The sequence below is a fragment of the Candoia aspera genome, chromosome 8 (genome assembly GCF_035149785.1).
Source record: "Candoia aspera isolate rCanAsp1 chromosome 8, rCanAsp1.hap2, whole genome shotgun sequence".
Lineage (NCBI taxonomy): Eukaryota > Metazoa > Chordata > Lepidosauria > Squamata > Boidae > Candoia > Candoia aspera.
Window position 1 is genome coordinate 18,059,316 of NC_086160.1, and position 23,819 is coordinate 18,083,134.

Here is a 23,819-nt window from a genome sequence, read left to right on the forward strand (position 1 = left end):
AAGATCATTGTTGGACAGTTTTATTAGTTTTAGATAATAATAAATCTAAACAATAAAGGTAGTTGTTTCTACAGCCTACAATAATTGTTGATCCCCAGGCTACAGGAGAAGAGAATACCTCACCTGGAAGTTCTCCTGTACCTTCTGCCACCCCAGTCTTAGCATTCAGGATCCATATTCTGCCATCTGTAGATGTCACAACCAGAAATGTTTTACTGTCCAAATCATGACTACAGAAAACAAATGGGGTCGCATAAACTCTTGATGTTGTTTCAAATTTCCATAATAAATTTCCTTCTCTATTACAGCAATAAATAAAGTAGTCATGGGACCCAAAGAATATATCTCTGGAAAAATGTGAAACACAGGGTGATGAAAAGATTGGTCCATTGCTGGAGAACGCCCAAACCTGTAGGACAATAATAAGAATTTAAACATGTTATTGAAATTTCAGTTAGTGTGACAGAATTATTCTATAAATTGTTATGAGTTAATGATGCATACAAGCATTCAACTTTACAGCCATGTTTACAAAACATAAAACAAGGACTAATTCCTCCAATCCACTATACATCTCAATATATACAATAGTCAAGCAAATACATTACATCTTTGTATTTTTTTTTCTTATTGAGAGGGACTTCTGAACAAATAGCAAATCTGTTTCAGTTAGAATCAGCGATGGTAGCTATTCGGCATTGCCAAACAAACTAGAAAATTTTAAAAGAGCATATTTTAATGGACCACAAATAATTTAGTAGAAGGATCATAGTACCATCGTCCCCTAGAGAAAATACCAAATGAAGTTAGTGTTGTAATGATTGGTGACAACTATTTTTCTAGCATAGTCTTGGCCAATGCATATTTCTCTTACAATGGTATTTTAAACACCATAAATCACTGTACTGTAGAACAATTTATCAGTGAACTCAAGTCAAAGGAATAAACCCTGGATTTAATCTTAACATCAAGACCAATTTCAACAGTTTGCTATGTGGGGAACTCCCAGGAACAAAACCCTAGTAGTCATGGTTGATTTCAAAAGAAAGTTCCCACAGAAAATCAAGATAGTCAAGTCTTTCCAGAATGATTATTTAAAATCACAATGAAAAGAAGCTCAGATAGAATGCATATCACAAAACAAGAAGGTAGCATCAGATTGGGTTCTCTTATGGATTAGTAACAAGTTAAAAAATTGGAAGCAGAAAGTGGAAGTAAACGAATGCTTCTTACATTCTTCATTACTGTATGCAAAGGGGGGAGTCTATTAAACAACTGTACAGAATAGTGTGCTGGTTCATAAATGATTCAGAGTTATGAATGGTCAGTACTGTAACCAAGTTTGCAGATGATACTAGATTATTCAAGATGATAAAAATGGAACTAGATGGTCTTGGAAGAGCAACAGATTATTGCAGAGGACAGACTGAGATGACAATCATTAGCCCGTACAACTAGGAATTGGGCCAATTCAAGGCACTTAACTGCTGGTAATGGTGCAGAAAAAGTAAAGCAAAATATAATAAAAGTTTATTCACAGAAGCAGCTCTCTTACAAGGACACCAAGGAAATTTGCAATATTTGCAATTGCCCAGAGTCATTGAGATGGGCAGTGGAAAAATGTGATAGATAGATGATAAATATTTGAGCTTTTTTAAAACAGAAACTAATCCAGTAACTAATAGAGGTGTATCTGAAGCCAGGTCCTCAGCTTGGAGAACAGCTCAACCAGCCTTCTGTTGCTTCTGAGGTGGAGTATAGCTCATTGCAATTTATTCCCGATTCTCCACCTTCCCAATATTTAGCACATGAAAAACAGAAATGCTGTTGGCTCCTGTGACATTTTTAAAAATCAGAATGGGACAACATTTCCAGGAAAGTGAGGCCATTATAAAAGGACAAAGCCCACCAATTCCACAGAAATTAGCACAAGGGTGTCCAAGTTACACTCCTTTACAAACTGAGTTATTAACTTTACAGCATTTCACTAAAATGGGATGAAATGTAAAGGAATAGATTAAATTTGCCCAATGTCACAGGAATCAGTGCAGGGATTTAAAGTTGCTGTGTTTGTGTGTGTGTGTTTTTATCACAGCAATGGCTTCCTCAGTCCAGTTCTGCAACATTCCCAGGAATCTTTTGCCAGTGAAATTCTACACTCAGTCACTCCAGTGCAACTGCTTATTGTACGAACACCCATTCCCTATCAGTAGTGCCCAAATGGGATCAGAACAAGGATGGGAAAGTTACTTACAAAGACCCAAAGAGGCAGAATATTTAGACACACAGGAAGATGACAGACACACACAAGTGTGCATTCTTCACAATTGTTTATATGGTTAAAAAAACAGAAGCTAATGACAATGAATGATCAGCAGGAAGAACAAAGGAACGAGAGACGAGAATTTTAAAAGCGCAATTCAAAAATGATTGTCTTTAAGCAACACTAAAGAGCGGAATAGGTTGTGAAAGGAAATGAAGTGAAGGAGGAGGAAGGAATGGAAGGGGCTAAATGTAGTATAATCAAGAGGGACTAAGAATGATACAAACATTAATCAGTTGGTCCTTTGCATTAGATTGCTACCATGGGTACCACAAGAGAAAAAAGATCCTGGGCAACAGGAATGCGTGACAGCAGTAACATTGACTATACCTCAATCCCCCACAATCTCAGCACCTACCCAGTAACAATGTTCAGTATGATTCGATTAAGGAGCTATCAATAAGAGATCCAATTCTCCATCCTTCTACCAAGGAGTTTCTATATCAAGTGTCAAAGGATCTTTTTAAAGTAAAAAAAAAAAAAAAAAAAAGGCAGAAAAGCACCGTTTTTGCTTGTATTGTGTAACATCTTGTGCTTTTCTGTATTCTTCAACTACAAATCAAAGGCAGAATTCTCACTCTTAGAAACCCATCCTAAATTGCCCCACTCTATGACTCGTACAAGGTCCATGGCATGTGAGAGCAGAGTTCTAGTTACTAGCCCTGATTCTTATATATTGTGATATATGCTACATTTGGGAAGACAGGTTTGGAACAATGCTATTGTTTCTTGTGCTATTTTTGGTTCCTCACAGGCATTTAATGGACTATTATGGGAAACAAGATGGCAGACTACATAAACCCTTATCAGTAAGATCAGATAAACAGGATGATACAGCCTGAAAGCCTGTATCTCACTGAGTTAGAGGTTTATGTCTCAACTTCTCTTTTGTAAAACAGATAGATATACACATTAAAAAAAAGCTTCTATGGGCAGCATAAAAACTGAATCTAAAGTTAATAGTAAAAAAAAGATTAAACTAGTTATTTTAGAAGTATCAACTATTCAGTATTATAACAATTTTTAACCTTTTCTCCAAAGTGACTAAAGCAGTATAAATTTCCATCCACGCAGCCAACATACACATAGTCTTTGTCACAATGTGGTGATGAGAAGATAGGTTTTCCACAAACACTTTTCCAAATAGTTTTCCCCATAACCTGCAAAAGGAAATAAGTAACACAAGCTGCCTTAAGATGCTCCAAGTGTTAAACTCATGGGAAATTAAGGCACCCAAACAAAGACTGGAAACAAAAAAATCAGTATTTGAAAGAATTTTCCAAAGTTGAGATTCACCACCCATAGTGTCAGCCCTACAAGACTAGGAAACGAATGCCATATAGGTCAGGATTACTTTTATTGTAATGATAGTAATAGAATCTTGCAAGTCTGAATGTACTTCCCCCTCCCTCACTTCATCTTCATATGAACTAGGGAGGAGTTTGTCTGAGATGTTTTCTCAAATTACTTTCTTGGACTGGGCCCAAGCCCTGCTTATCTCACCACTGCCTTGCTAGCAGTTCTCCCTCTTGTACTTCAAGGCCATTCTCTATGCCCCCTACACATTCCATTTCTGCAGTAGCATGACTGCCCCTACTTTCCCTCCTCATATATTTTAAAGAAGCAGCATTAATGCCTAAAGAAGATTAATGAAGATGAAGCAAAAGGACGCATCTTTTATATTCTAAGCCAGAAGAACAGAAATGACTAAAAGAAGGATTCTTATTAATGTTTAGAAGATATTCTTTGTCCTTTCCAACAATAGATAAGGAAGGATCTATCTATCGTTGAAATAAGACAATGTGAAATCATATTAAATAATCATGGATGCTTGACCAGTACTGCAGAGCGACATACTTATGCAAAATCATTCACTAATGTTGTACTTGTGTACATCTCTGCATGTACTGTAACATTTTACATAGTTACGTAAAATTACACAAGAGTTAAATTACTACAAGCTGATAAACAAAATAGTTATTAGCTTCTCGTCCCTTAACATATACCATTTGTGGAATTTCTTTGGAGTAGCATATGTTAATGTAGCTTGAAAAGCTTGCATCAGAAGAGAACAGGGCAGGAAGTTACGTACAGGATTAACAGCAAGTAGCAGTCCTCCCAGAGTACCAACATACAGGTGATATGGTAACAGATTTAGATGAGGAGAAGAAAATACACCTCCAGATTCACTGTGTAAACTCCAAATACATTCCTTCTTCTGTCAGAACAACAAAATATACATATAACACTGTGACACAGCTTAATTTAAGTTTAAGATACAGGGTCTTATTGTAGATCAATATATTTTAAAGTATTATATTCTCCTGAGGTGAATCTTTGTGCTCAGCAGCAATTCCCAAACCTATGTCCATTCCACCACCACCACCATCATCATTATTATACATTATAGTAGACTAATACGGTTATTAGTACATCAGTATTTTAATTGCTCCTCTTCAGAAGAAAGATCCATTCTATATCATAAACTAACAGCAAAATATACAAGGATGTACCTGAAATATTCTGATAGAAATAGTATTGTAGCATAGCATGCATGCATAATAAAGGCAACATAACAAGCACCAAGTTCCTGCTTGGTGTAGGCAACGGAGAAAACAGTGAATTAAGAGCCACAGGCTGCAAACTTGTATGCTTTGAAGACTGACTTCTGTGGAGTTTATTTCTGAGCAGAAGCAAAATAATAATAATAATAATAATAATAATGATGATGATGGTGGTGGTGGTGGTGGTGGTGGCATGGTTAAATAATTAAACAGCTAGAGCTGTCAGTATTGTATTTTGGGACATTTTAAATAAATACTTTTAATCAATAAATAAAAACCAAAGCAAGGCTAATAATTGTAGATGATCTATAGCTCCCAGTTGCCAATATACTTTGGAACTGGAATGAGATTTTAAACATCAAATCCTACGGCTGCAATTCTAAGTGCTCTGATTTGGCATTCATTCCACTGAAATCCATATGATTTGATTTGGTATGAAATAAATACTAGGCTAGAAGGCATTTCCCCATTAATAATATCTCTAACATTCATACTTTTAAAATTTTGTCCCTTTGAGTCAGTCTTCATTCCTGGTGACTGCTGGACAAGTCTATGCAGTTTTCTTGCCAACATTTTCAAAAATGGTTTGCCGTGACCTTTTTCCTAGGGCTGAGAGGGAGGGGGTGACCGGCCTAAAATCAACAAGATGGCTTCACGCCTAATTCAGGATTAGAACTCATGTCTCTTGGTTTCTAGCTTGGAACCTTAACCACTAGACCAAACTAGCTCTCAACATTCATACTTACTTACATAAATATCTAAAGCATATACACGCTGGTCATGAGATCCAATAAAGAATAATCCTGTGGAAGGATCCAAAGCTGGAGAACTTTTCACAGCATCCTCCGTGGGAAATGCCCAGTGGATTTCCCCATTACTGTTTTGGAGAACATATACCAATCCATTATAACAACCTGCATAAAATCACAGCCACAGAAAACAGGTGCATTTGGAAAAGTGTTAATTAGAGGTGAGAAAAATATTTTCAAGTTCAAAACAGTTCTGATTACAGGAAGTGTCTGTATGCATGTCTGTGTGAAAATTGGCAAAATGGGCACATACAAAAGGGTCTGAGTTTGGATTGCAACACTATGCCCACCATCTTGCCAATGTTGATCTTCCTGTGAACCCCCCTGGGGCTGATGCTTTTCTGACTCTGCAGGAGATATTCTAGTGATATTCAAATATTTTTCTTACCCAAATATACTTATTTCATTTCCAGCAGACAAAATTAATCACTATAGCCACTAAACCAGTTTTCAAACAATCAAACAATTACGGTTAATTCATAAAGTCAGCAGTGTTGAATATATAATACTCTTCACAGCATTTTATATTTTAAAATATTACTGTTTTACATTATTTTCTACATATATTTACTACCACATAGTTTGAATACCCACCAACAACAATGAAGTTTCCACACTTAGATATGCACGCGGAGGACTCAATACGATCTGCAAGGTTTCTTTTCCATTTCACTTTGCCTGAATATAAGTCAATTGCTTGAATCACTTGAGAATGAGACCCAATATATACAAAAGCAGGTAATTTGTCAGGAATTGGGATTACAAGTAGTGGAGATGCATCAACACATTTGCCAAGGTCTGATATCCATCTTACATGCAATGTCAACTTTTTAATAGTTTCACCAAGATTCTCTTGACCCAAATTTTCTTCAACAGAATAATCTTCTGTTATATTTACATTAGTACTCCTTTTTTGCAACATTTCATTCTTTTCTGCCTGTTCTCCATCAATCTGGTTCTTCACAGACCCATTGATAGACACCAAGTGGTTTCCTCGGCTTACGGCAATAAATCCTATGTTGGCCACTTCGTTTTTCAGGGAACTCTCAGGGGCAAGTGCCACACATTTATTATTTGGTTCTTCACTGAAACGGTCTCTCAATTTTCTTTTTATAGTGCAGTGTTCGTTTATAGTTAGGCTGTCACTTGGGAAGGCTGATTTTAGGACATGTTTGTAGATCTCGCCAATTGAACGATTGAGAATAATTTCTAGTAAGCCAGGAATAGGCCTACCTACCATACGCTCAATTTCATCATGGAGCTGTAGTAATTTTAAAGAATCCCCACCACTGGGCAAGAACTGTGAATCTTCCAAAATGCAGCTGGAACCATCTGGAAGATTAAGGACAGACTGGGGGCAGAAGAAAAGAAAGGAATAAGCAAAGTGTTGTTACGTATACATTAACTTCCGTCAGAAGTGCATACCCAGCAGCAAAGCAACTTACTAATCTACAAAGTAGTAAGGGCCCAACAGACTTAAAGAGAACCAAGGACAGGCTACAGATCAGTGTTTCTCAATTGTAGCAACTTTCAGTTGTGTGGACTTCAACTACCAGAAATTCCCAGTCAGCCAGCCTGGCTGGGGAATTCTAGAAGTTGAAGTCTACACATCTGAAAGTTGCCACGGTTGAGAAACACTGCTACAGACACTAGTTAAGAAGGGCGATCAGTTCTCTGAAGCTAAGTAAGATCCATCTTTTAAAACAGAAGAAAACTTCTGGGAAAAAGAAAGCAATGTATTTAAATGAGATAATGAGAAGAATGAACTCACCATCCAAGCAAAGTTCTAATTGATTCATATGTTTAATTTCCATGGATATTTTTGGATACAGACCTGATCGAATATTATGCCTTACAGGTTGAACACCCTAGTAGCACAAAATGGATAGGAACTTCTATATAGGATTGTAGCTATTTTATAATTTTACAGTATATAGGGAAATGGTATATAAGCACCATAGAGAGATGCAACTTAGCAGGAGAGAGAGAGAGAGAGAGAGACCCCGCCTTTATTATTTTATATAAATAACCCAAGGCAGCAAACATAGCTAATACTCCGTCCTCCTCCTATTTTCCCCACAACAACAACCCTGTGAGGTGAGTTGGGCTGAGAGAGAGTGACTGGCCCAAGGTCACCCAGCTGGCTTTCATGCCTGAAGTGGGACTAGAACTCTGAGTCTCCTGGTTTCTAGCCCAGCACCTTAACCACTAGACCAAACTGGGTGTGTCTGTCTGTCTGTCTGTCTATCCCTCCATCCATTTGCATATGGTTTCTAGCTCATAAAAATTAGAAGCTAAATATTTAATTTAATTTAACCCTGTTCTGATGCTTACTTAATAGGCAGGGCAGTTAATCCTCAAGCATCCACCCTCACTTATAATAAATTAGAAACAGGTACAATGAATAAAACAGAGATATTTTGAAGAAACTCACACCTATCTGTGCAGAAAGATCTGTTTGTTTGAATAAAAACATGACCAAAATAATGAAAGAAGCAAACCATGTTTCAACTTATCCCAGAGAGGCAAGGATTAATGGCTCATTGGCACAGCAGCATTTTGTTCTGTTCGTTACAACTGCCCACCATCATCTGAGTCCTGAGCTTTTGAGGAAAAATAACAGTTTCTCTAAAGCTGCTGCAAAGAATCCAGGCCAATGATAGACGCTACAGCACATACAATGGGGAGACCCAAGAATATTTACCCTGTTCTTCTCTCCCTTATTCAAATGACTGAATTATGAATACTCACAAGAATTCTTGCTATGGTATGTGAATAATGCAGTTTAAAGGACTACCTGCCAGAGACTCTGCAAGGCTTCCCATAGTTCTTGTTGGCTTAGCTTGCTGTCACTTTTTCTGGAATTCAGGTGGCTGCTGTATATCTTGTTCAGCCTGGACACATCAATTTTGCCTTTGCACAAAGCAAAAAATAAAACAAGTTTCCATTATATTAAGACAAAGCGTTCCTATATCTTTATGGTAACTTAACACTCCACTGCAGGCACAATCCACATGTGTGTTTGTTTATTTTCTATCCTGCCTTTATTATTTTTATAAATAACTCAAGGTGGCGAACATACCTAATACTCCTTCCTCCTCCTATTTTCCCCACAACAACCTTGTGAGGTGAGTTGGGATGAGAAGGAGGGACTGGCCCAAGGTCACCCGGCCGGCTTTCATGCCTAAGGTGGGACTAGAACTCCCAGACTCCCGGTTTCTAGCCCGTTGCCTTAAAAACTAGACCAAACTGGCTCTCAACTGACCTTAGTGAAGGCAAAGCTAGAGTCAGATTATATATATACATGCATATTATATATTGAATGTAATATATATTCCAACTCACATACATTCAGAGATCTATTTTAAAAGAATATAGATATAGCAGAATAAGAAGTAACAGATCATACATCATAGCATACACGGTGTCTGAATGTTGAATGTTAGACTGCAAAGCAGTAGTACACAGATTAGCCATCAATTCATGCTAGCTATACTTGACTTCTTACATTCTATCAAAATAATGCTTAGGATCATCCAACAAATAGAGCCCTAAATGGAAGGGAAATGCCAGAAGTTCAAGCTGGCTTTAGAATAAACCAGATAACAAGCAATATTATTGCTAATGTACCCTAGATAATTGAGAAAGCCAAAGAATATCAAAAAGAAGTATGTGCTTCATTGCCTTTGACTGTATCAACCATGTCAAGCTATGGAATGTGCTTAGGAAAATGGGAATCCCAGAACATCTCATTGTCTTCATGCAAACCTATACATAGTTTAGGAAGCCACAGTCTAGATGTAACATGGAGAAATGGACTGGCTCCAGGTCAGCAAAGGAGTGAGCTATGACTATGTGTTGTTGTTGTTTATTGGTTCAGTGGCTTTTATGGACCAGCCCACGCCAGAGCTTCCCGTTGGTCGTCAACACCCCCAGCTCCCCCAAGGTTGAGTCCGTCACCTCTAGAATATCATCCATCCACCTTGCCCTTGGTTGGCCCCTCTTCCTTTTGCCCTCCACTCTCCCTAGCATCAGCATCTTCTCCAGGGTGTCCTGTCTTCTCATTATGTGGCCAAAGTATTTTAGTTTTGCCTTTAATATCATGCCCTTAAGTGAGCAGTCTGGCTTTATTTCCTGGAGGATGGACTGGTTTGATCTTCTTGCAGTCCAAGGCACTCTCAGAATTTTCCTCCAACACCACAGTTCAAAAGCATCGATCTTCCTTCTCTCAGCCTTCCTTATGGTCCAGCTCTCGCAGCCGTATGTTACTACGGGGAACACCATTGCTTTAACTATGCGGACCTTTGTTGTCAGTGTGATGTCTCTGCTCTTAACTATTTTATCGAGATTTGTCATTGCTTTCCTCCCAAGGATTAAACGTCTTTTGATTTTCTGACTGCAGTCAGCGTCTGCAGTAATCTTTGCGTCTAGAAATACAAAGTCTGTCACTGCCTCTACGTTTTCTCCCTCTATTTGCCAGTTATCAATCAAGCTGGTTGCCATAATCTTGGTTTTTTTGATATGACTACATACTCTCCTCTTATTAATTTAACCTATATGCAGAATATATATTGAGGGAAGCAGGATTGGAATATGAACATGGTTTTAAAACTGGAGGAAGAAACATCAATACCTGTATGTTGCTGACGTCCTACTCAGATAGTAATGAAAATCAAGGAGCACAGTGAAAATAAAAGATTAAATATAAAGAAGGCCAAACTAATGACAACATGTACAGCAACCAAATTAGAATTGACAATGATGATTCTGAAGTGGTGGAAAGCTTCTGCCTTTTAGGATGAGCAATCACAGTAAACTATCCAGCAGTCAAGAAATATGCTGCAGACTAGCATTTGGTACACTAACCAAGAAGGCCTTGGAAAAGATATTCATATGCTGTGATATATGCATATCTACAAATATCAGAATGGTGCAGGCAATAGTTTTCCATGTGAAACGTTAATGAAGCGAAAGTTGGACACTGAAGAATAGTAAAAGTACTGGTGCTTTTGAACTCTGGTGTTGGTGAAGACTCCTGAGAATATATGGATAGCCAAGAAAACAAATACATAGATCATAGAACAACTCAATCCACAGTTCTCACTTGAAGCACAAATAACCAGACTCAAATTATCATTATTTTGGACATATTCTCAACTCCCTTGAGAAGTCTATGATGCTGGGAAATGTGGAAAAGAAGAGAGGATGACCAGCAGCAAGCTGGATGGAATCAGTCACAGTGGTCAGGAGTGCACTGGAAAACCTGAAGGACCAGATGGATGCAGATCCTCCTGGAGAAAATTTTTCTATGTGGTCACTGACCGACTTGATGGCACATACTTAGTCAGTCAGACTTGGCTTCTGTCACATTTTCCCATGCCCTAAAAACTAAGCCATTTTTTGTAACAAAATTTTCCAAGAAAATGGCACACGCATTTGGAAGCCCAAAAAAGCACAACCAGTCTCTGAATTAACAAGTTAGAGTGCTGGATGGCTCCCTTGTGGGATGTGTGGTCTGGTAGAATTGCTATTCTATCTGTACATTTGTTATCGTACAGTTTTGCATTATTCTGTTTTAATTGGTTCATGCGGTATGCCTTCAGAGTGGGTGGCTTAAAAATTTAATAAATAAAATAAAATATATACAGTATATACACACATAGATGCATATATTTACCATGGGATGTGAATGGCAAAGTCTCAATCAGCAAAACCTCATCTGGGATTGCATAGCTGGGAAGACATTCCTGGAGTTTTTTTAAAAGATGCCCTTTTGAAACATCTTTGGGTGCAACACATAGAATTAATTTTTCTTGTTGGTACCATATCAAAGCACAGGTTTCCACTGTGCAGAGGCTCTCTGCAACCTGCAAAATAAAATTCTAATGAGTCTGACAAAACTATAGGAAGCCATGAACATTAAGAACCTTGTATTTTTCTTCCCCTTATGATTCAAATAACGTTAAGTGCCCTGCAAGCATAAACAATCCAACCCCTCTTCATTAATGGCAAGATCAGTTTAAATGCTGGGGACACAATCTGTTCTAACAGATTTTAACAGGTGTTGCCAAGAAGCCTGATCCTCTGCTATTTTTTCCCTAGCACCTGATCTCAGAATCTCCACTTCTCTGAGAAACAAAGGTGGAATTAAACTGTCCTTTGAGTTTCACTTGACTCCTGATGACTACATTTACTCATCTGTGTAGATTTGTTTGGTAACAACATGGAAGTGGTTGGCCATGACTTTCTTCTAGGACATTTTTTGACTTCCCCGTCTCCTCTCTTCTAGTCTATTCCTCTAAGAAAGTAAACCAGGAAAAAAAACCAAGAGGAGTTAAATCTTGTTTGTACTCCATTAAAATAGATTGCAGGAATTTCTTTTAATTATTATGCAAAAGGTTTGAACCTCACAAAGATGTAGATGTGTTGTCTGCTGCTTGGGTTCTAGATAAAGAACCCACTGAAAGTATCACTCTTGCTCCAGCCCAGTTAATTGGCTTTGATATGGGATAGATAGATAAATCTTTATTATGGTCTTTGACCGATGTGTCTGATATGGGACATTCTAGAACTTAGGCCCTGTGTAAACGACTAAGAAAGGCCCTGTGACACCATCCATAAAGGAAGAGTTCTTTTTCCAAAGTACAAGCAGAAAACACCTCCAGCACCTTCTTCTTCATATGACTTTGCACTGATCTGATCACTTAAGTGCAGGACCACTTGGACACACTCATGATCCAGACATCCTCCTTCTATTTGTTTAGGAGTATCCCTGCCTTCCTTCTCCTGTCAGTTTGCTAATCATTCTCATCCCCATTAAGAGCTTTGTTTTCAAATGGCACTGTAACTCTTAAAGACCTTTTCTATTGATGCTCCTACGACTTGGTCCTGGTAGCTTTTCTTCAATGTATGGCTTCCTAACCTTTTGATTTTTATCCTTTCTGGGGTCTCTTAATATTATAATACAGATTATAAAACCTAGGGCTAGTCAACTAAACAGTCTATTTCCATGTAAGTTGTATCAAAGTAAAACAGCCTATTTCCATGTAGGTTATATCAAATTTCCATGTAAGTTATATCAAAGCAATCTCAAAAAGTCAGGCAACATCTTATCTTCCAGATTCTTCAGGGCCCAAACTCACTTTCTGGTTGCTTAAGAAACTTTTCATAAATAGCTACTTATTACTTCACCTGCTGTATGTATTCAGTGTTGAGACGCTTGCCATGACGCTTAATTTGATTGTCCTTCCGCCCCAAGAAAAACATTTCAGCATTCTTAACTCTTACAAAATCTCCAGTGGCTCTCATTGTGTCCACAGGGAGTGTTATTTCATCATCAACGAAACAAACACGTCCATTTCCTCCTGTGCAAAGCAATTTCAAGCAGTAAGTCAAACTCGTCCTTATCAATTCATACAATGCAGACCAAATAGATCTTAATGAGATTTATCCCAACAGTCAGGGATTGTCAGCCTTGTGAAATAGTCCAGACAGCAAGCACACCCCGATGAACTAATTCTACCCTATTGTAAGGTTACATTTGCAGAACCTTGCAAGTCTGAAAGTACATTTCTCCCCCGTGGCCTTTACAGCCCATGAAACTAGGGAGGGTCCCTTCTGAGATTTTTGCCATGTCCACATTCCTTTTGTGGGCTAAGCTGCCTCTTATCTGACCATTTCCCTGGCTTTGGCTCTTCCCCATCTCCCAAGGTCATTCCACATACCATTACATCAATACAGAAAAAGAAGCAAGTCTTTCAAGCTAGCAGAAGGCAAAAACTTCATCAAGTAACTTGACCACCTAATATCTAATTTATGGCACACTAAACTACTGCATGCATAGTGAGAACAAGTCTTGCACTCTGAGCTTGTGTGTTGCCATCTTCCTATCTACTCAGATGACCATGAAGAATCTAGATTAGTGTTTCTCAACATTGGCAACTTGAAGATGTGTAGACTTCAACTCCCAGAATTGCTGGCTGGGGAATTCTGGGAGTTGAAGTCCACACATCTTCAAGTTGCCATGGTTGAGAAACACTGATCTAGCAGCTTTTACTTTTATTTTTGTTGAATATAGCTTCCTGTGCTTAAATATTAACTGAGCTTATTTTTAATAAGCCTATTTCACTTCTCATGGTTTGAAATTGGTTTATTTTGATGTGAGATAAGAGAACATGCAAGTCCATGAGTACATTAGAGCCTTGTGCATATTATGTATATTTAGCATGACATCCAATGGCCTCTTCTGGCCATGATGCAAACTAATTACAGCACCTTCCATTGTTTGATTACAACATCCATTCCTAGCTACTGCTTGTGTTGGCTGAGGTCAACCAGAGTTGGGAGCGCATTATCCTTCTGAGGATCTGGCTTTATAATTGCCAAACAGGTGCAATATTTTTCAGAGGGAAGAATGTATAACATTACAGAAAGAAAACATTGCCCTTAAAACAAAGTATTGCCTAAATCATGCTATTCCAATTAACCACAGACCTTACCTCATTGAAGAGTGTTTGAAACAAACATCTTGTAAAATTATTAAAATCTGATGCCAGTTTTAAAAAGCTTTTATAGGATGATGCCAAATAACAACACTGCATTTTTATTTTACAGTGTTCAGAAATAAAATATTTAAATCCCAGCTAAGAAAAATGCTTGTTTTAGGGAAAACGTTTAAGCTCATTCAAAGGCCTCAATCCCCCAATAAATCCAGTCACTGGACTGTTCCCTATTATTCCAAAATTTATTAAGAATACATAAAAAAACCTTGCTGTATTACTGTGGCCAATTGAATTCCAGCACTATCTAATCAGAAGCCTCTAGAAGCCTGAAGTAAGACATGAGGGCATTGGAAACGGCCTACCTCCACATCCCCATTCACTGGAATCCAATGGCCATTACAACATCTTCAAGTAATGAATACCGTAATTAAAAATGATAAAAAATAAAATTACCTATGAATACTTGGCCTTCACCTTCTAGGACAGCAGAGCCATTAGCATCTTTGACTTCAACTGTTGTTCCAGGTAATGATGTTCCCAGTGGTACAAGTGAATCAAATCTAAAACCAGGTGGGGAGAGCAGGCAGAGGTTAGAGAGATGTGAAGCAGGGATGGAAAATAAGTATAGAACTAATTGCTTGACACGTGATTCAGACCATCATAAAATGAAACAAGCCACTAACAACTTTCTACAGATGTTTCATGACATGTCAATTATTAGATTAAAAAATACAAAGCAAACAACATTCACGACTGTTACATGTTTTATTCACAAGTCAAATGTTGTAGAACCTGGCTCAGACACTTTTCATCAGGCTCAGCATTCAAGTTCAGTTGTGTACCATAAGTGCATAAAATATTTTGAATTTGAAAGACTGCTTTGAGTTCAAACCAAGTGTTTTGAGTATGGGATGAGTTATTTGGCTCATTCCAGAAGTATCTTCAGTTCAAGACATGCACAGCCAACTCTCAACTCAAAACATTTCTGGAATGGGTGAAACAAGCCATTTCATACGTGAAACATTTCCAACTCAGAACCCTAATTTGCAGCATTAAGCCTTATCATTTATTCATCAAAGTGCACACCAGGGCAGCAAAAACGAACATTTCCTACCGATGATCCATGTCAAAAACCTCCTCAGGAATCCTGTAACATGTGGCCCAACAGGAAACTTCAGTAATACCATAAATATTAAAGAGATGAGTTTTGTTTCCTTTTTCTTTCCAGCTTCTCAACACACTTAGCCCAGGGCATGCTTCTCCACCAAGAGCTAAGATTCGCAGGGAAGCATCCACAGACAATATAGTTGATCTAATATGCTGAACTCCAAATCTTTTCAGAAGGGTTGGTGTAGCCTGCACAGTGCAGAAAGCAAGATTCAAGGTTACTACTGTGATAATTGTACCACCACAGAGATGGCAAGTATATATCGCAATGCATCGTACTGTGGTCCTACGCTATCTCTATTTGAAGTTAAGAGGTGGCAGTGACAACAGTGTCACTTTCATGTAAATAATTTAGGAACTATTTTAAATGGAAGATGAAAATAGTAGGCTCCTTTTTGGATCTACTGAGCACCTCACCAATGCCAAGGAACATAAAAACTATGCTGTCAAACTTTGATTAAGTTACTTTTTGGGGCTCTCAAGATGTCTAAAGGAAGGCTTTCATTGAAGGGACTTTGAAAATTGCCTTCTATTGGTGCAAAGCAGCCTTTAGCTAAGGGACTTAGTTTTCTCTCTGAGACACTCCTGAGCAGAAACTCTGAAACTAGGCATTGCTCAGTTCCTGTCATTTCAGTCAATACAAAACAAAATATATATTTATATATTTAATTTTCTGTATTGTTTTGTTTTTAGCCACCCAGAGTCACTGGTCTGAGATGGGCGGCAATATAAATTGAATGAATGAATGAATGAATGAATAAATAAATAAATCATGGCTTGTTCCCCATCTTTGTAATGTTAATAAGAACTTTCTTGGAGAAAACACTGTCACCTGAGGCTTAACCTCGTCTGTTCTGATTATTCCAGAAGTGTTCCAAATCTGAAACAGTTCCGCAAGGAATATGCCTGGAATGGTCAAAACAGCACTGGAGCACTTCCGATGAAGAATTCTGATTTGGAAACAAGGTGTTAAATATATGGACACAGTTTTTTAATTCCTGTGGGCTGTGCATGAAAGCCTTAGACTAATCTGCAATATAAATAGCCTCATGCAGATCTCTCCTTATTCAAGCAAACAAGACAAGTAGACAGTTTAATCAACTCCATAACCAATGTTGCGAGAAGCAGTATTCACAACAAACAATAACTCCAAGTCTTACCTGCAATACGGTCACTCTGTGGCGCTGGAAGAGAGCCCTGGATAACTGCTGTGGCATCATTTTAATCACTGTGGGTAGTATAAGCAGACAAGCCCCACTCGCTAGAGTAATGAACAGCTCAATGACAGATGGGTCAAAAGTCAAAGGAGAGGCCATAAACACCACATCATCTGGGGTAATTTTAAAAATCTCGCTAAAATAAGGAAAGATACATCTCTCAGCAATTAGATTTAGATGAAGCTTTAAGCAATTTTGCATTTCTTGCAATACTGAAGTCCAGGATCACGCATACACCAAATTAATCAATCAGGCCTTTTCTCCCACTAATCCTCCAATTCCACCCCTTCAGATCAAGATAACACGAACTATACACCTTGAATTCTTGGGCTGCAGTCCAAACAGCCCTTCTAAAAGTTCTAGCAGAATTGTAGTGAGGTCAACACAGAATGAGGTTCATTCCAAAATACATTTTATTATAGCGCTCTACATTTTTGTGTGGACTTCAACTCTACATTTTTTTTTGTCTAAAGGCCAAACCAGAAATTGCAAACCAAGATCTATGTGCTTATTCCAGATCTATCCCAATTATATAGGAAGTAGAAAGCTGGTGTTAGTGGGACGCGGTGGCGCTGCAGGTTAAACCGCTGAGCTGTCGATCGGAAGGTCGGCGGTTCGAAACCGCGCGGCGGGGTGAGCTCCCGTTGCTCGTCCCAGCTCCTGCACACCAAGCAGTTCGAAAACATGCAAATGTGAGTAGATTGGTACCACTTCGGCAGGAAGGTAACGGCGTTCCGTGAGTCATGCTGGCCACATGACCCGGAAGTGTCCTATGGACAACGCCGGCTCCAAGGCTTTGAAACGGAGATGAGCACCGCCCCCTAGAGTCGGACACGACTGGACTTTATGTCAAGGGAAACCTTTACCTTTACCTTTACTAGAAAGCTGGAGGTCCAGCACAATTTATGCTATTGTTGGTCTTCTCATTAACCCTTCCTTCTTACCAAAATATATTACGAAGTATATTTGGAAAACACTTACCTAAGATGAAGAATATTTGGTACGATGCATTTATGAGGTACTCTCACAATTCTGGGGACCCCTGTTGTTCCAGATGTATGCAAAATATATGCCAGGGAATGTTTCTCTCTGACATCCAACAGATTTTTTGGCGGTTTAGCCTCATGTTGCTCCACTAGATGTGGTTTCCAGATGCTTCCGACCATAGAGCTTTCACTACCTGCATTTACACATTTTGTCAACTGAACACCACTGTGCGGTTGGAAGAGAATTAAACCAATTCCCTGCATTTGAAGAGAATTTTGGCTGTACAAGTGTCCATATGTTACTGTGAATTTCTGAAAAAAAACGAGAAGCCGTATTCTAATACAGCATTTGCATATTCACTTCTCTAACGTTACAACAAACAAAACAAAACAAAACAAATTGGAGCAGCTAATCAAATGAGATTATTATTATTCAAATTTTGTTACCTCCCATCTCCCTCAAAAGAGGGTCTGTTTGATGCCTTTCAAGGGAATGTGGTTTGGCTTTTGTTTTTGGTTTTTAATGTAAAGTGACTCTGCAACAAGTGCAAAAAGCCAGGTAACTTATTATGAATTAAATTAAAAACTTTTAATATCAACATCTTAGATTTTATATTTTATATTTATACGTATATTTGTATTTGTATTTAAGAAGTACGTTTTTTTAGTGTATTTTAATCTGTATTTATTTTTAGTTTATTGCAAACCGCCCAGAGGCACTTCGAGCAAGATGGGCGGTGACAAAATTTGAAATATAAAAAATAAATATAAATAACACATTGTGGGTTTTATGGTAGGGCTACAAGATTTAGGCTGCAAAAATCCAAATGACCATTAATACGGAATAAGAACATGGAGCAACTAAAAGGCCCAAAATTAGATGAAGCACACCAAGGCTGTAGAGTGTCACTTTTTAATTTAACTTATATACACAATACAGGTAGTCCTCAACTTACGACCACAATTGGGACAGGAACTTCTGTTGCTAAGCGAAGTGGTCATTAAGTGAGTCACACCCAATTTTACGAACTTTTTTGCCAGGGCCATTAGCAAATCACCACAGTCGTTAAGTGAATCACATGGTTCCACATTGATTTTGCTTGTTGGGAGCTTGGAAGGTCAAAAATGGCGATGATGTGACCCTGGGACTGCAATCACCATAAATACATGCTGGTTGCCAAGTGCCTGAATTTTGATAATGTGACCGTGGGGATGCTGCAACAGTTATTAAGTGCTAGGACTGGTCGCAAGTCACTTTTCCCAGCACTGTTGTAACTTTGAACAGTCGTTAAATGAATGGTCATAAGTTGAGGACTACCTGTATTTCAAGAGAAATGCTGGACAAGAAACAGAAATTGGAATTAACATTGCTGGGAGAAACATTAACAATCTCCGTCTGCTGCTCTGTATTAAAAAAAAAACCCGAACAACTAATGGAAATAGGCCAAGAAGATGAAACAGTAACAGACATTATATTTCTAGGCTCAAACGTCACAGATATCTTGCTATTTGGGAGAAGGACTATGATATATCTAGGTAAGGTATTAATATTAAATATATTGAAGTTATATATGTCAGGTTGGGGAACTGGAGACAATCTTGTCTATGTGGTCACCAAGAGTTGACATCCCTGATGCCTTTGAACTACAGTGCTGGAGAAAAGAGCTGAGTAAACCTTGAGCTGCAAGATTGAGTACATATGAAATAAAAGCGGGCTGCTCAGTGGAAGCAGTTATTAATAATGAAGCTAAAGCTCAGATATTTTGGACGTATAATGTGAAAGCAAGAGTTACTGGAGAAGACCCTCATGTCTGAAAGAATTGAAGGCAACTGAAAAAGAGGTTGAGGGAAGACAAGGTGGGTAGGCACTATCACAGACAATCTGAATGTAAGCTTACAAGGACTCAAAGCAGCAGTTACTGGCAGACAATCCAGACAGAGTTACTGTATGTCTATTAGGTCACAATCAGAAGCAAATGAAGGGTAAATGAGAGTGAAAGGATACAGAAAACTCTAAGCCTTTGTTTCCATCCAGTAGTCATTCGGGTGATTGGACTGCAGACTGATTAGTTATGGGGCTTAGAACAGTGTTTGTTACAAACCCATTGGCTTAAGTGGGATTTATTTCTAAGTATGCTTGCTCTTACCTCAAAATCTCAAAAAAAAAAAAAGAGAGTATTTTTTCTAGCTGTGAATAGAAACGTTTTCATTTTCTAAACAGTTGTGCATTGCTACCAGCCTAGAGCCAACCTTGTGCAAGCCAAACGCTGAAATATTGCCAATTACAGTATAAGAACCCACAAGAAAGTTTGCAGTCGGGTACAAAGTTACTGAGTGAAAAGTTTATGCTACAGAATAAAGCAATCTGGGTTGAAGAAATAATCAGAGCAGAATTTTAAGAAGTACACAGGTAATTCTCTGTACAGTTACTTAGAATTGTATGGGATTACTTCACAATAAACATAGAACTAACCTAAGAAGGATGTATACATAATTCCAAATTAGATTTAAATACCCTCATTAAAATAACAATTGGAAGTGTTGCACTTACATCAACTTTATCTTCTTCAACAAGGACATATTGGAAATTACATTTCTTCATAAAGTATGTGTACAGGCTGGGCAAGGCATCTGGATCAATGGAAAAATATGCAGCAGGCACTTGGAGAAGTCTAGCAAAATGAAGCAAGCTATTCTCAGGCACCAATTCTACATCTTCCTAGGTCAGTGTTTCTCAACTTTAGCAACTTTAAGATGTGTGGATTTCAACTCCCAGAATTCCCCAGCCAGCAAACTTCATAAGCAGTATTTCTCATAAAATAAGGAGACAGGCTTAGAAGAATATCTAAATCAACAAGTTCCAATACTGACCTATGTTCTTAGGAGGTTCTTCCTAACATGCCTTGCTCTAACTTAAGGCCATTATTACGTACACACACATCCTACACTGTGGGAAGCTAAAAACACTGTGTGGTTTTCCTCCATGTGACAACCCTTCAGTTACTTCAAGAATGTTCTCACATCTGTCTTCTATTTTCAAAGCTAAGCATATGAAATTTCCCAAATATCTTTGTGTATTTTTGTTTCTAACTCCTGGTCAGCTATCTTTGTGGTCCTTCTCTGAATCCATTCTAATTCATTTTTAATTGTGGTCCCCAAGCTTACGGTGGGTTCCTACCAGCACAGAAGGGGTTATGGCTTTCTATGTACTTCTGTAATAATTTACACGATAATGGACAAAACAGATTAATATATGAGTACATGCCAAACTGTTAGGTACTTGATTTAGACTGATCCTCACACTGTTAATTTTAGGCAAACATAGCTATCTATACTAAAAGGCCAATGTTTTAAAAACAAAGAGGATTTATTTCTACATTTCTCACTCCATCTAGTGGCTTAAGCTGTCAAGCAAAACATATATCCTGTTAAAAATTAATATATCACTATAGTAACATTAAAAATGTAGGAGGCAAGCTCAATAGGACATATTATTCAAATAAGCGTTTTAAAAAATGGTTATAGTTTGAATTTAATGAGGTGATAATAGCATGTTCAGCATTTGTGTAAACAAATTTATATAAATGCAAACTCATAGAAATACCCTAGAATCCAAGAAGGTAGATTTATCCCTGGATAACAGTAGAGACCTATTTCCAAATTTTCTGTAAGATTGCAATGTTTCCTCAGGAAATCTGTAAGCTGTGCAGCAAGGTTTATAACTGTCTTGTATGTGTAGGTAACTGGAGTTTGATGGCTACATTCATCAAAGCACACAGCTCTTCTGTCAGGATATAACCTGGCGGCAGCCTGAACCATCTCATGCAGCGTCATTCTCGATATTTGTACTGCATAGACAAGAAAAAAAAAGCATAATCAATCAATTTACATTTTTTTTTAAAAAACTTACAAAATATACCTGATAACTGAGATAATTTTAAACTTGAAAGGAGTATGTTTTTGTTGCCCAGAGCTGTGTTCTACAAAATAGGCAGCCCTGTAAATCTTTTAAATAAATAAATGCTTTCCAAAGTAGACATATTGTATTGACAGTTCTGATCATTATTCCAACGTTGCAGCATTCAATAAAACAGAGTTACTCTATTTTTCTATTATATAAAAAGGAAAGCCAGGTATATACCTTGATTCTGACACAGAATGGGAGAATTACTCATGTTCTCACATGCTCATGGACCATCAAGCATTACTGCCTAACCATCTGTTGAGATTAAATCCCATCTAAAACAAGTAATGACTCCTAAAATACAGAAAAGAGATAAAACATAATAAACAGATAGCAAATCTGCAAGTTGGGGTTTTTAAAACTACTTTCTAATAGTTATACTTATTTAGTACAAAAATTTATACAGTATTAGACAGAACTGAAAGAACCTTGAGTTTGTAAAGCTATGAAGCCAAAACTGTGGTTATAAGCAGCATTACTATATTCTGTCATTCAGTTTGGTGGGATTTTTTTTTATTTACACACGAATACAATCAGGCTATGCTAATTTTCACACAACAGGTGAGCAGCACAACACTGCTTTGTGTTCATATCAGGTTATAACTTCATCTAACTAGAGCAGTGTTTCTCAATCTTGGCAACTTTAAGATGCGTGGACTTTAACTCCCAGAATTCCCCACACATCTTAAAGTTGCCACGGTTGAGAAACACTGAATTAAAGACTCTACTGAAGCCTTTCTCAACCTTCTGACCCTGGAGGAACCCTTGAAATAATCTTCAGGCCTTGGGGAACTCCTGCACATTCAGGCTCAAATGTAGGCCAGAAGTCACAACATTATTATGGGTAGGCCTGTATATAGGCATTAACAGTTTTCTCAAAATGAAAATAATAAAACTTACTTCTTTAATGTGAAGTTTCCCAGATTTGAAATAATTTTTTAAATAAATCGTGATCTCCCAGGGAACCCTTACTGACCTCTCATTGAACCCTAGGGTGCCAGGGAACCCTGATTGAGAGACCCTGCTCTACTGCATGTTCAGCCAGTATCTTGTGTATATCTACCAAGGAGAGGAACCACGCTGAAGTTAGAGCACCTTACTTCTGAACACCTCCAGAAAGACTTGCTGGTTCTGGACCTACTGTAGTCACCTCCTACTTATGGGTTCCCTATGATTAATTATTTGGCTGACCACCATGGAAATAAATTCCAGAGCCGTCTGTTCTGATCCAGCACACTTCTCATTTTCCTAGGATAAAAATTTTAAATGGCGGAAATAAGATTTCTACACCCTTTTTATCAGTTATCTCAAGTTGCACTGGAGTATTTTCTAGCCTGCTTTCTAGAGCTCCATCTGGGCATCAACCTCAGTAGGCCTCATCCAGGCAAGGATGTTTGGAAGTCAAACAGCGGGTGGCAGAACCTGCCCCTGAGACACAGAGAGGAGCGACCCTTTGCTCCTGCTGACCCGCTGGGCACTTCCAGTGTTCTGGGCAACAACATGGAAGAGATGACCATTACCTTCTTCCAGCATGCTTTTCCAACTTCCCAGCCTTGGGATTGTCTGAGGCTTTCGCATCCAAAAGCAAAGCAGGTCCGAGCCCGCTTACCTTCGCAACCACAGCCAAGTGATGGCTGGAAACACCCTTTTGGGTGGACGCATGTGCTGAGGCGCCTGCGCGCGCGCAGCGTTTGGCCTTAAAGTAGCACCTTCCGGCTCGGTTCTTGCGCCAAGGGTCGGGTGGGGACCCTGCGGGGGAAAAGCCGAGGTTTACCCCGCTGCGCCGAGCGGCCTCCTCGAGAGGGGAGCGGGCGCCTCCGTCTTCTCCCCGTAAGAAAACCAGTCCTGGTGCCCGTCGCCCTGGCTCCCCCACCTTCCGCGGGACGCGCTGCGGAGGGCGGAAGAAGGGAGGACGAAGCCGAGGGGAGGAGGCGAGGGAGGAGCCGGGCTGCACGCACGCCGAAGGGCAAAGCTCAGGCTGGCCGGCCGTGGCGCTGGGGTTGCGTAACGTGGAGGGCGCGGGTCTCCTCCTTCCGGAAGGCGCCGCGGTCTCCCAGGCAGGATTTGGGGGGTCTTGAGGGCGCGGCCGGGTGAACCAGTTCCATCACCCTCCTTGGAGGCATCTCTCACCAGCTCCGCATTTTGCCGCGGTCCCCAGTTCTCTTTTGTTCCTTAGGACGACGCAACCGACTCTTCCGGATGCTCACGGTCCCCCGCTTGCAAAGAGGCTCTTTCTTTAGGACTTCATAAGCTTGGAGTAACCCCCGCACATTGCGAGTCTTGTAAGG

At 39.0% G+C, this 23,819-nt stretch overlaps 1 protein-coding gene across 2 annotated transcripts; it reads right to left on the bottom strand.

The window, feature by feature from the left end:
- AASDH (aminoadipate-semialdehyde dehydrogenase) lies at positions 1-23,171 on the bottom strand. Of its 2 annotated transcripts, XM_063310579.1 has the most exons (16): positions 23,052-23,171; positions 21,709-21,825; positions 21,172-21,415; positions 20,119-20,239; positions 17,563-17,879; positions 16,525-16,717; positions 15,312-15,553; positions 14,651-14,757; positions 12,888-13,060; positions 11,374-11,563; positions 8,494-8,609; positions 6,291-7,047; positions 5,638-5,801; positions 4,416-4,541; positions 3,352-3,483; positions 1-409 (listed from the first exon to the last, which is right to left on the bottom strand). In XM_063310579.1, the coding sequence occupies exons 2-16, from the start codon at positions 21,740-21,742 to the stop codon at positions 5-7; spliced, it is 3,321 nt and encodes a 1,106-aa protein (XP_063166649.1). In that variant the 5' UTR covers positions 21,743-21,825; positions 23,052-23,171; the 3' UTR covers positions 1-4. The 2 variants fall into 2 exon arrangements, with proteins under 2 accessions (XP_063166649.1, XP_063166650.1); XM_063310580.1 differs by lacking the exons at positions 20,119-20,239; positions 21,709-21,825; positions 23,052-23,171 and having other exon boundaries at positions 21,172-21,246.
- Between the last annotated feature and the right edge of the window lie 648 nt (positions 23,172-23,819).